The 13093-nt window shown below is 40.7% G+C and overlaps 1 protein-coding gene across 2 annotated transcripts in view; it reads right to left on the bottom strand.

Moving 5' to 3' along the window:
* The window catches only part of KLHL14 (kelch like family member 14), a 61439-nt gene that overhangs the window by 5371 nt on the left and 42975 nt on the right, over positions 1-13093 (bottom strand). For both annotated transcript variants that reach the window (XM_060277848.1, XM_060277849.1), the window contains exons 5-7: positions 8935-9013; positions 632-822; positions 371-529 (exon numbers count right to left, since the gene is read on the bottom strand). In XM_060277848.1, the coding sequence (XP_060133831.1) occupies positions 371-529; positions 632-822; positions 8935-9013 (429 nt within the window). The remainder of the gene's footprint in view (positions 1-370; positions 530-631; positions 823-8934; positions 9014-13093) is intronic.

Raw genomic sequence — 13093 nt, 5'->3', positions numbered from 1 at the left:
CACAGCTTCTTCTCCAGCTTGGGAAACGATTTACAGAGGGAAATACTGTTGGCAATTTGGGTCAAAAATAATCTGTTTGTTACAATGAATTCACGGTGACGGCAAATCATCCATGCTTCTGAGTAATGGAGTTCCCATTTTTATATTATCTAAAGCATTCATTACTCATTTATTTAATGTAGTGTATATATATATATATATATATATATATATATATATATATATATATATATATATATATGCCGGCTCAAGCATCATAAGCATCATGCTAAATTGTGTGGCAGGGTTTTAAACTTAGTTAACTAGCCCAGCAAAAATAGTGTTTATCTAAAGATAGAATATTACATTGTTTTGCTATTAAAAATGTGACCTTTCAAATGATTTCCTCCGATTGCATACAGTCGATCATTCATTACAGCCAATGCATGGATTGCTCTCTTTGTGTTCATATCTTGTTTTCTAGCCCAGACATCCATTACAGGGTCATAGCAGTACAGCCAGGGAACGTATTCACCATTGTGGACACCTCCTACAAATCAAATATACCTTCATTAGTTAAAGGAAGCACAACACCTTAAAAGAATAACTGGGTTTTGTTTTGCGATGAAGGGGAGTTTAGAAAACAACTTGCCAGAAATATAGATTTTGCCATTATGTACAGCTCCTGCATGTGCCGCCAAGGGCTGTGGTAGGGAAGATACATAACGCCATTCATTTGTCTCTAAATTATAGCATTCCACACTTGACAAGTAGCCAGTCTCATTTCTCCCACCTATCACATACAAGCTTTTGTCAAGCCGACAGGCATAAAAACTGGCTCTCCTAGAGAAAAAACAAATAGAGCAGTTAGTTTCTAGTGACTAGAATTAATTCCATCCTTCTGTCTTACAGAACTTATCATCTGCTATTCTAACATGAATTCCCCCACTCATTTATCCCTGGGAATCTGGGTGACTTTTCCCAAAAAGGTTGCAGTGCACTCCCAACTCGGACCACTCCCCACCTCCCCACCCCAAAGCACCACCCAAAATTTCCAAAACTATTCACATGTAATGATTTCTGGATTATCCATTGCAATTTCTCATTTACAAAAAAGGAATCATTAGGAAAAATCAAAATGCCAACATCATAATGGCTTTATGGAGCAGCTACACATGGAATACAAAAAAAGATAGCATGGAGCTGGAAAATGTACCAAAAAGGCAACCAAAATGACCAGGGGGGTGGAGCAACTCTTCTACAAAGGAAAGTTAAGAATTGGGGCTTATTAATTTCAAAAAAATGCAAGAAAGGATGGTGTGTACAGAAAGTATACAGAGAGAGGGTGTAGGGTGTTCTGCAGGTATTTTGGGAGTTCATCTTACACATGAGTTGCTAGGACCACAACATTGGTTAGTCCTGGCAGTTCAGCTTTGGAAAGTGGACACTTAAAAAGGTCTAGGTGTGCTTCATTGAAGGCTATTGTGAACCAGCATCCTCTGTGATCTCACAAGGGCTCATGCAGCACATTTCTCCTAGTAGGCCTGATTAGAGACAGGATTCTGGAGTGCATCCCAATGTTTGTCCCCTATATTGCTCCCCTTGCTAGATGTACTAAATGATTAGAACTTTTTTTAGAATTGTTCTGCCTCAAGCAACTGCTTGGAATACTTGTTGCATTGGTTCAGGTCAGGCCAGACCTATACAGGGGGTTCCAGCACACACACACACACAAAGACATTTGCATGAAACGTCCGATTTGTTCTTTTTACTGCAAATGCTCCATACACAAGATGCTGAAGAGAACTTGGACACTCCTGCTCATGTTGACCTCAGTGTGTCCAGTGGTCCATTGGTGAACTGGGGTGTGTGACTGGACTGTGAAACGATTCCCTCTGAGCATTCTGTGTGTAGTCTTTCAGAAGAACAATTTATGTAGTATTGTCAATTAGCACACAATGACTAGGTGAAGCAGAAGTTTACCTTAAAAGCAATTTTATTGGCAGTGAAGATTTAAGCAAGAACTCATTAATGTTTAGGATATTTGGTTCCATGGAAGGATAACAGCAACTCAGTAAGATAAAGTAAAAAAAAGAAAAGGGGGGGGGGAAGGAAGGATAGATAATGTAACAATAATAAATTATCTTGACATTCACTTTCTTTATAGTCCTTCATGGGTCATTGTTCCCAATTTACTAAGAGAACCACATCATCAGATTTTTTTCTTCAATTATCATTTTTTCCCCTTTTTTCTGCACTACTGCAAATAGAACAACTTTCCTTGTATTACATTCTTGCCATCCAACAAAGGTTTATCCGGCTAACTCTCAACAAAGTTTTGAACATCTCCTTAGTTCCAGAGCATGGGATCGGTATTTTTGGAGACTGTCTTACCATGCTGTGCTTTCAAGTCATTTTTAATACAGTACTCCTGAATGTTCTATTTCTAAAAACATAATAGGAGACACTTCATTTCTCGCACAATCATGAAAGCACCTTTGAGCCTTGGAACAAAGTCCATTTTTAGTCCAAATATGTTTTCTAGCAAATGTAGTATATTTTCCCTTTTTAACCGGAAGTTAAGGCGATGAGTGCTACTAGGATCATGGCCAACGTGAGGCCACTGAGAAACAAGAGAGAAATCTCAGCATGTTGTGGGAAAGCCCTGAAAGTTTGCAGAAGCATGAGAAGTCTTTAAAAAAGACAACTTAAGACAAGCAATCCTCACACAAAAAACCACCTTCCAGCTCAATGAGGATTTGAGCATATCAGAATAGGGGAGGAGTGGAATGTCCTAACTGGAGAGACTAATTAGCTAGAACCCTGAACAGAAGCACTCCTATTAGGAAGGAAGATACACCTCAACATTTTATTGCAGGTTCCACTGGTTACATCTGCACAACAGCTTTAGCATTTGCATGTGAACATGCAAGAACCCACTTACTTGAAAGATAAAGAGTACTGTTAAAATGCTCTTGGATTCTCAGTGACTCAGGTTCTCTCTCAGAAATGAACAAATTCTCTTCATGTTATGTGTCTATGCATTACTTTGCACACATCAGTGTCAATCATTTATTTGCTCCTTCACTATAAAAGCTTTACTTAATACCAAGTGAATTTAAAATGTTATGAATGAAACACTTTATTATCCTGTGAGAAATATGTATGTGAGACATATGCTTATTTTTTATATATGGAGGTTATGTGTGTGTGACTAAGACAATAAATGGTTGTTTTTCTGTCTCAGCTATATTTAGAAAAAAGTTTCCTCATAAATGTATCCTCTATGTGCATTCTTGATTTCATCCACATAGTGTCACTGTTAGGAGCAGAAATGTAACAGTCAGCCTGCTTCATTCTTCAGATTAAATGTGTATTTTATGGGCAAACTCCCAATAGTAAAGATTTTAAGTTTCCCTTATCCTTCTTTTCCACTAAATAAATTACACTTGAGCCATAGAGCTCTAGTTAATTAATGTAAAATTTAATTGCTATAAAAAGTCCTCCATGATAAAATATTGCACTAAAAATTCAGTTTAGAAAAGAAATCATCCCCTCATATACATCTAGTCCTGAGAAATATATTGCCATCTCTAGTAAAAGAAATTACATCAAATTACTCTTGTGGATCAGGATATTAGCCCAGCTACAGGTCCTGCAGTGGCTTGTGAAAAGTCTCTGCAATGAACTTAGCTAAATTTTACAATGCAGTTACATGGGAAAAGTAAAAGAAATTCTTTCCTGATCCCCAAAGGCAATGAATTTATGCCCTGAATCTTGAAGTTTGATTATCAGTCTTAGATTGAAAAGCTACCAGAGTTATTACTGATCATACCAATGCCAAGAACCCTTTTAGAGAGACCCTAAAATCAGCTGGAGTGATTTTAATCAAAAAATATATGTTATGTAATTTAAACATATTAGTCTTTCTTTGCTTTAGCATGAACAATGAAAAGTGGATTTGCTGGAATATAGGAGAATGCACCTTAACAGAACACTGGTGAGACTTTCTAGAAAGCGCTGGAAAAAAGACAGCCAAAGAGAGCTACCCTCCAGATGTTGTGGACTGCAACTTCCATAGGAGTCAGCCAACATAGCCAATGGTCAGGGGCGGTAGGAGTTGGTGTCCACAATATTTGAAGGGCATCACATTGGCTACCCCAGCTCTGGAAGATTAGGAGCACAGGCATCCTGCCAGTTAAGTGCAGTAGCAAGTTTTACATGATGAGAAGGCAGAGACAGCACCTTCCCACTTACGTAGTTCAATTCTCTTACCATGGCCGAGAACACAACCAAAACCTAGGTCATGACCTTCTACAATCTCCCTACTATAGGGACAGAAGCCAGGATGTGTTGCTGAACACACACCTGTTACAGGGAAACAACCCTAAACCCCACATTCAATCTAATGGAACTATACTGCTCCACCAGACTAAATAGGGGGATAAGGAAGCTGCTCCTGGAGAAACAGCTGGAGAAAATCACAGCTGAAGGAGTCCATGAGGATGCTTTTGCCTCAAATATCATATTTAGGGAGGACTTTTCCACAGTAGTTTTTGCAGGTATAGCTGTCAAAGTCAGCCGGGGAATATGAGAGTCCATTTGAGATTTCAATGACATGCTTTATTATCTGGACTTATGGTAAGGGAGCACTTGTGCAGTTCCACTAGGACATCACCTCACCATCAACCTGAGTCTAGAACACACTGTGCAAGAGGTTCACTTTCTGGACATGAATGTACAACTATTAATGGACATATTAGCACATCCTTATATAGGAAATCTACTGACTGTTACTCATACATACATGCTTCCAGCTTCCACCCGAGCACATTAAAGAGTTCATTGTTTACAGCTGAGCTCTATGATACAACAACATCCATTCAGATTCATAGGACAGGACAGAGCCTCACAACTAAAAAAAATCACATCAAACACCCAAAGTGAAAAATCAGATCAACAAAGCCAAACTATTCTTAGGTACCAATCTTCTACAGAACAGATCTAGAAAAGAAAATGACAAACTACCACTTGATGTCACAACAGCCAAGCCAAAGCCACTCAAGCTCATCATCAATGATCTACAGCTCATCCAGGACAAATACAATTCCTACACACAAGCCTTGGGTGGCAGACCTCCAATTGCTCTCAGACAACCCCCTAATATAGGACAGCTACTCAGCAGCAACAGTAGGCAATACAACAGAGGTATGGACACAGAGAACAGCTCCCTATTAAAGACCAAGAAGCTGCCTCTCTCTATTCCGTTTCATCAAACCAACATTTTTGTGATTGGTCACTGTTAAATATGTAATTATCTGCATTACATTTCCTTCTGACCTCACTGTTTACACACACTCACCCACCAAAACACCCCATGGAACATGCAATCCAGCAGCCTGTTCTTATGTAGTGGTAAACTAGCTCTATGTCAGTCCATGGAGCAGGTGGTGATAAAACAGCTGGAGTAATAGCAGAAGACTTACAATGGATTGAATAAAACAGAGGCCAGGACCCATTTTATAACTTAATCTGTGAGACAGTGATAATGGCGAAGATGGCTTTTGTGTCACCACTGCATCTGCTCAGAATCACCCAACATAGCTTTTCTAGGTGGTCAAAGAGCTATTGCAACTGTGCCTTTCAGGAAAAAGAGGCTGTCCATTGTGATGAGTTTGCCAAATACTTTGCAGGAAAAATTGTTCCATTCATTCCAATTTACATGCCACCGTTGGACCAGGGCCATATTGTGCCTCTTTTATGCTACTATGTTTCTCTGTACTTCTTGATGTTTTGAAATTCTGGATGTTATATTGTGCTATTTTTAACAACTGAAAACTGAATTTATTACATTGTTACCTTCCTTGAAGGTCTCTTGGAATGCAGAAGAGAAACAAATCTTCCAGGGCATGGAAAATCCTATCTGTGTAGGCCAGTGTTTCCCAACCATTGGTCTCCAGCTGTTTTTGGACTACAACTCCCATCATCCCTAGCTAGCAACACCAGTCAGGGATGGTGGGAAATGTAGTCCGAAAACAGCTAGAGACCAAAGGTTGGGAAACATTGGTGTAGGCACATCCCCATGTTTGGGACTGCAAAGAACTCATAAAAGAAAATATAACCTTTCAAATTGTTCCGTGCTTGCTTTAGACAGCCATTTTCTCTAATGTTTCTTCGTTTCTGCCATGCTTCTTTTCCTGCTTCCATTTTCGGAACCATTTCTTTGGAGGTGGTATAGCTGAGGCCATTGGACTTTCTGAAAGTCCATGGTGGGGAGGCAGGTCACCACCCTCCATCAACTTCTCATCAAAATGGCCCTCCCGGTGAGCTGAACATCTGTTTCTGCTGTTGCTGACTTTGTATGGAAACTTGCTCATGTGCTAAAGTGGGGTACATCTAAGTCACAGATTTTCAGCCTCATCAGTATTGCATCAACTATGTCAATAGCTAGGACTTCAGAGCAAAGGCCAACTTACGTCACAAAGAGGGTGTAATTGCACTTGAAGTGCAGTACTGTATCCACTTTTTTTTTATAAAAAAAGAGGAAAGAATCCAGCAAAAAATAAAGTATTAAATTTGCATTAATTTCAATTGGAGGAAGTTAAATGCATACTTAACCCTCCCGATGAAATCAGTAGGACATAAATGGATCATGTCCCAGTTTTCTTAACTAACAAATGCTGGTTACAGATAGGTAGCCGTGTTGGTCTGACGTAGTCGAAACAAAAAATAAAAAAAAATTCCTTCCAGTAGCACCTTAGAGACCAACTAAGTTTGTCATAGGTATGAGCTTTCGTGTGCATGCACACTTCTTTGGAATCTTCATTGCAGAGGCCCTTTTTGATTAGTATTCAGCACCCAGTGCAGTGTTGTACGAAGGTACAGGCTGTGCAATGCCCAACAGATGGTTGGCTGAATACTTATTGGGGAAGAAGTGAATCCATGTTCTCTCCCTCCAGAGAATGATTCATGTGGATGGGCTCTCCAGACAGGGTCACAGAATTTTATTCCATATCATGTTTTACTGTTACTGAATTTTTCTCGAAGGAGTTTTTATTTGCTGTTCTTTCTGCTGCAGAGGATCTTGGTTATATATGTTTTAGTTTCGAACTTGATGTCTGCCTGTCTTATTATTACTGGTTTATTCGTTTTTTATTTGTGATTATACTACATTATCTTTACAATCACTGTTTTTATAGAAGCCATCTTGAGGGAGTTTTGACTTCTTAAGGCAGCATATAAATATTTTCAATAAAATAATAAATATATTGATAAATAAATTCTTAATCGTTTTGTTGTTGTCACTTGTCCTGAGAATTTTGTTATAGTGCAGTCTATCAATACTATAAACAAACAAACTATTGCTTCACAGGAGGAGAAAAAAATATCCTTATTGCACACATTTTGTCATAAAAAGGAGCTCTTTATTAAAGAATACGAATGACTAAAAACTGTCTTGAAAGGCACTTGACTTAATAAATTGGAAGTCTCCAAAGAAGTCACAAGGGACTAGTCAGTAAACAATTCACATATTTTAAAATGTCTAATCACATTTTCAGCAATACTGTCTTATCCTCAGAGGCTCGTACAACACTGAAATAATTGATCACTGTGAATTATGTAGGCTCAGCTAAGGGGGTGAAGGTTAATTATCTCACTTTAAGAGCCTGGCAAAGAAGGGTTTTGATAATTAGAACACCATTTTGAAACAGAATTTGGACTTCTAAATACTTCAAATGATATTTTAAATATCAGACAGGCTTATAAGAAAAATCTAAAGCTGTCCATTTTTTTAAAAAAACCCTCAAGCTCTACAGACACTAAATCTGCCTTAAGTTAGAGGCAGTGAGGCTGTGACAAGTAGATTTGTTCAACTGGATAACGAGCTGAACATCTTCAATTTTTATGGATGTCCTAGCTAAAGTGTATCCCCAAAAGCTTTATATACTATGCATCTGTGTTGTATTAGGAGTTGGATAATGGCTTGCATAATAACAGCACAAATTTATAACCGTTCCCCAACCTGAAATCTAGGGAGTCCCTAATCAAGTCTCTCTCTATGGGAGAAGTTGAACAACATGGTGTAGAAGTGGATTATACATACCCACTTTAATCTGGCTTAAGGCCCGGTTTAGAAGTGGAGCTTTTACTCTTCCTGGCCCAAATTTTAGAATGCACTTTCCATTGCTGTTTGCTGGTGCTCTTCCTCATTCTCCTTTGCAATTTTGCAAGGCATTTTATACATTTAGGTGCTTGATTTCTGGTCCTTCACTGTTTCCTATTTTATATTTGGCTTTTTTTTTAGTGTGATTACTGAACACCTCCATGCTTACCTGAGGTCTGAACTTTTCACAGTCACCTTGACATTGTATTAAACAAGATGATAGATTAATACATTACTTTAATAATTAAAATGGCTGGGGAGCAAATAATGCTTATGGTGGGTGGAGAAGGTTCAGGACAAAGGGAGAAAGGTAGCACCTTTGGTACCTCTCATCTTCCCCAGTGTGCTTCTGCCAGGTTCTTCTACCACCTGATTATGTGGAGTGGGCAGGCACAGGGACCCAGCAGGTATTGCCATTACCAGCCTAAGTGATCAAAAAGGCAAGGAGTGGTTGCTCTGCCAATGCACACTGAATTTCAAGGAAAGCAAAGCAAAAATAGAATAGAAAATAGTAATTGTGAAATATTTTGGAGAGTTGAAAGAAGCACTGTTTCTACAATTCCGTGGTTCTATGAAAAGGATGTAGCAGTTCAGCTTTTACTTGAAAGTACCTTCTTGTCAGCAGAAAGATAATGTAGCACTATTTTATTTTATTTGCTAGTGCAAATCAATTTCATTATTTCACTTTCACCATTCGCTTTTTTCACCACTAAGTTAAACCCCAACCATCTTCCTCTCTTAGGTAAAACAGCCACCCTTTCCCCAACCCCAAATATATAGCAAGCATTTACCTCTCTTGCATGGGTGGAAGTTGTATCCAGCTGTTAAATCTAGGATCATACCGGCTAACAAAGTTTGTACTGTGCTTTCCTGTAAAGAAATTAGTTTCACATTTAACTTTTCTATCATTACAAATCACTGCAATAGTATATTCCTTTCACTTGTCAATCTTTATGGAGGTCTTCCCTCTAGAGCAAAGCACGTAAACACACAAAATCAACAGCCTCTAACTACAGTTCTTAATAGGTATCTATGGAAGTTGTAAAAAACAAAGTATTTTAGCTCTGTCTCATAACGTTCCCTACAAGTCTCTCTTTAAGACAGAAACCCACTAGCATTTTTTTAAGTGTCATAAATCTTATGACAATAGGAAATTATTGTTCTGAGGGAGATGGCTTCTCGTGGCATTTCATGAATATTTTGTAGCAATCTGTATAATCATAAGTATATCTGACATTCCTTCCTGTCTCCCCTGTTTGCAGTGGGAAGAGGGTGATGTTGATTGCTTATAGGGAGGTGAACACATCTTTACCAAGTGCTCAGGCATCCTTACGTTAGGGATTTGATGTTACAATCTTGAGATTTTCCCATATAGGACAAAGAGGAAAATACATACTGCCTTTTATAATATTGCCTTTTAGAAGGATTTATATGTGCCATCTAAAAAAATAATGCATTTCTACTGTCCCTAAGTCACAAATAATGCAAAGCAAAGCAAAGGCTAATTGTGGAAGTCTACATTATCCCGACTACTAACCTCTGGCACTCCATGCCTTCAAGATATTAAGATTGCAGTATATTTTACATACAGATTGACATCAAAGCAAGAAGACTGGAGCAAGGGAGTGCATGGCAATTTCTGTTTAACACCTGAGGCTTCACCACACAAATATCTCAAAAAGCCCTCTTGTTTCTTGTATGTGTGACTAAAAAAATTGAATCACAGCTACATGACAACACAATCATGTATCTCAGAAGGAAATAAATGTGTAGCAGGTAGTGCACCAGGTAAATAATTTTAGTGTAAAGGAACCTCAAATGCTTATAACCTCTTTATTTTATGCACTGAATTTGCATTAATAAATAAAATACAGTTTTGTGTCTTTTGTGTGTTTTTTTAATTTCTAACAGACATTCTTACCCAACAGGCCTTCAAGGTTCGATGTAAGAAAATGGTTCACAGTGAAATGAAAATTCCACACCTGTGAGGGTGAAAACAGCGTATTCTCCATCCTGCTCATAAAGGTGAAGGTAAACTATTAGGTCCAGTTGCGGACAACTCTGGGGTTGCAGTGCTCATCTCGCTTTACTGGCCGAGGGAGCTGGCGTACAGCTTCCAGGTCATGTGGCCAGCATGACTAATGGCTTCTGGCGAACCAGAGCAGCGCATGGAAATGCCGTTTACCTTCCCGCCGGAGCGGTACCTATTTATCTACTTGCACTTTGTGCTTTCGAACTGCTAGGTTGGCAGGAGCTGGGACCGAACATGGGCGTACCCAGGATCAAAACTAGGGGGGGGGCAAGGGGAGGGGCCAAGGCACGGAAGGGGAGGGGCCACAAAGTGGGCGGGAACGGTGAACTCGCGCTCCGCCGGGCTGTGCCCCTCCCTAGAAGCAGGGCTGGTGGGCGGAGGCGGAGCCCAGCCCAGCGGAGCGCGAGTTCAGCGTTCCCGCCCGCAGCGCCGCGCTCTCTGGTTCCCCGCCGCGCTTGGCCTTGCCAGAGGGCGCGACGGGGAGCTGGAGGGAGGGCGCAGCGCGGCGGGTGGGAATGGCGAACTCGCGCTCCGCCGGGCTGTGCCCCTCCCTAGAAGCAGGGCTGGTGGGTGGAGGCGGAGCCCAGCCCAGCGGAGCGCGAGTTCGGCGTTCCCGCCCACCGCGCCGCGCTCCCTGGTTCCCCGCCGCGCTTGGCCTTGCCTGAGGGCGCGCCGGGGAGCTGGAGGGAGGGTGCGGCGTGGCGCGGCGGGAATGGCGAACTCGCGCTCTGCCGGGCTGTGCTCCGCCTCTGCCCACCAGCCTTGCTTCTAGAGTAGGGCAGCTGCCCTAACTTGCCCCGTGGTGGGTACGCCCTTGGGACCGAACAACGGGAGCTCACCCCATCACGGGGATTTGAACCACCAACCTTCTGATCAGCAAGCCCTAGGCTCAGTGGTTTAACCCACAGCGCCACCCATGTCACTGGTGGATGCTATTCACCGGTGGGTGCTATTTACGGGACTGAACATGCAAAGCTGATGAGTCCAAACAAGTGGAGAACTTAGTTGCTGGGCAATTTCAGACTGCACATATAATGTGCCCCAAATCTCATCATTCTATGCTAAGTAAACCATAAGGTCTGTAAGGAGATCATATTATGCATTCTGGTCTTGTTATCGTATTTGAGTACTTAGGATAATATTTTAGTAACGTTAAGCAGCTCTCATATATGAATGCCTAATTATGCAACAATTCTAAGAGTGGAAGTTATCCCAGAGATTCTTTTCATCAGTAATCTATATTCGATGTTTTTCTGGAACAATGCCCCTCAATTCCCTTCATGTACAAAAACCCCCTTCCAACTGCCCACAATTATGCTTCTCCCTCTTTCCGTCTTCACCTTCCATCTATGGCCTTCCCCAGTCCCTGCCTTCAACACTTACTTACTTACTTACTTACTTACTTATATCTTTCCTTGGTTACACCTGCTCTGATCTCTAAACCTTCCTTCCTTCCTCCTTTTAATCCCTTGCTGGAAACTGTTCCTCACATTCCTCCCCCCCCCTTCCAACTCAGCACTGAATGGTGATCTACATAGGCTTTTGAAATACAGTAAATGGTAAATAAGCAGCACCACATTTAATAGGGAAATCAAGCAGGGCTCCTTTGAATAATAGGGAGCTTGGCTGTGCCAGATGGACCAGTGATCTCACTCAGATGCCCTCTGTTTGGGGAGGCAGTGCTAAACAGACTCCCACCCGCTAATATGCTTCCCTGTTAGGCAAACTACCTTGCCACTATTAACATGAAACAATAGAAGGAAAAGAAGTGGGGCAAAGTAGCCCAGCAGTTAGGTGTTCCTGCACAATGCTTCCCTTTGCAGCTCAGTGCTCCACATAGCTCTACTCTAGCCATCATGAAAAACCAGAGGGAACTCAAGTGTGAATTCTAAGGCTGGGAAGATACCCCATCCATGCCACTGGTTCTGCTAAGAGTGCCATCTAATTTTGGGGGGTCAAGGGTATTTTAACATGGGAGAAGGCTTGGGGGGTTGCAACAGTCTTCAAACTATAGGTTACAGTTCTAGAAGTAATTATGATATTTGTAACCTTTTGTGGAGTAGCATTTCAGGAATAAAGTAGAAAAGCTATTCTTCCAAAACATTGATTTAAATATTTTGTTAAAAAAACAAACCCCAAAAACCTACTGGATACAGGCCCATGGAATGGACTAGTTTATCTCAGTTTTCAAGGAAAGGAACAGATGTAACACTTCAATATAATTTGGTTTAGTGCAGATGCTGAAATGGGTCTTTCACAATAAAATATATGCAGTATATGTAATTTCAGCTGGATCTTCTGGCATTTTGAAGTGAAAATGTGTACCTGCAAGCTGTTTCATAGTTTGCCAGTCATAATTATCTCTGTTACACAGAATGCTACAACTGCAACTCTGTCCTCATGTGCAAGCTCTTCAACAATGTCTTGACAATATTTTAAATTTTGCAAGGCATACTGTTCTCTTTTGCTTTGTTCAGAAGTCTGTTAAATTGTTTAATTTCTCTCTGCAGAAAATTTATGAAGTAATCAAATAAGGAACACATACTACTAGATAATCTCTATGTGAATCCCTTGCACAAGATTAGAAATAAATGTGTAGTGGAACAATCAGGAGTCTTTTGATACTGCATACATAACATTTTACCTGGAAGGGGCTGGCTTGGAACTGGAAGAAAAGCACTGATTGTAAACATTGCTTTACTGCAGTAAGAAATACACAGTGTTTGGAAGCCAGGGTCCTCCTTTCATCAGGGTGTGGTACAGGAAGGAAGAGAAGGCATGCAGGACCATTCCATCAGCACAGCTGAGACCAGCACATTTGGCTCTTCTTCTCTTTGAACTGTCTCCCTACCAGCTGGTCCTCAGAAGAGCTTGTAACTAAGAACTTCTACCTCAGTGTGCTTTTTCTTCCTCCCTCC

This window comes from Zootoca vivipara, chromosome 8 (genome assembly GCF_963506605.1).
Source record: "Zootoca vivipara chromosome 8, rZooViv1.1, whole genome shotgun sequence".
In the NCBI taxonomy this organism is placed as follows: Eukaryota; Metazoa; Chordata; class Lepidosauria; order Squamata; family Lacertidae; genus Zootoca; species Zootoca vivipara.
Note: the sequence above shows the minus strand (reverse complement) of the source record. Positions and strands in the feature narration are given on the sequence as shown.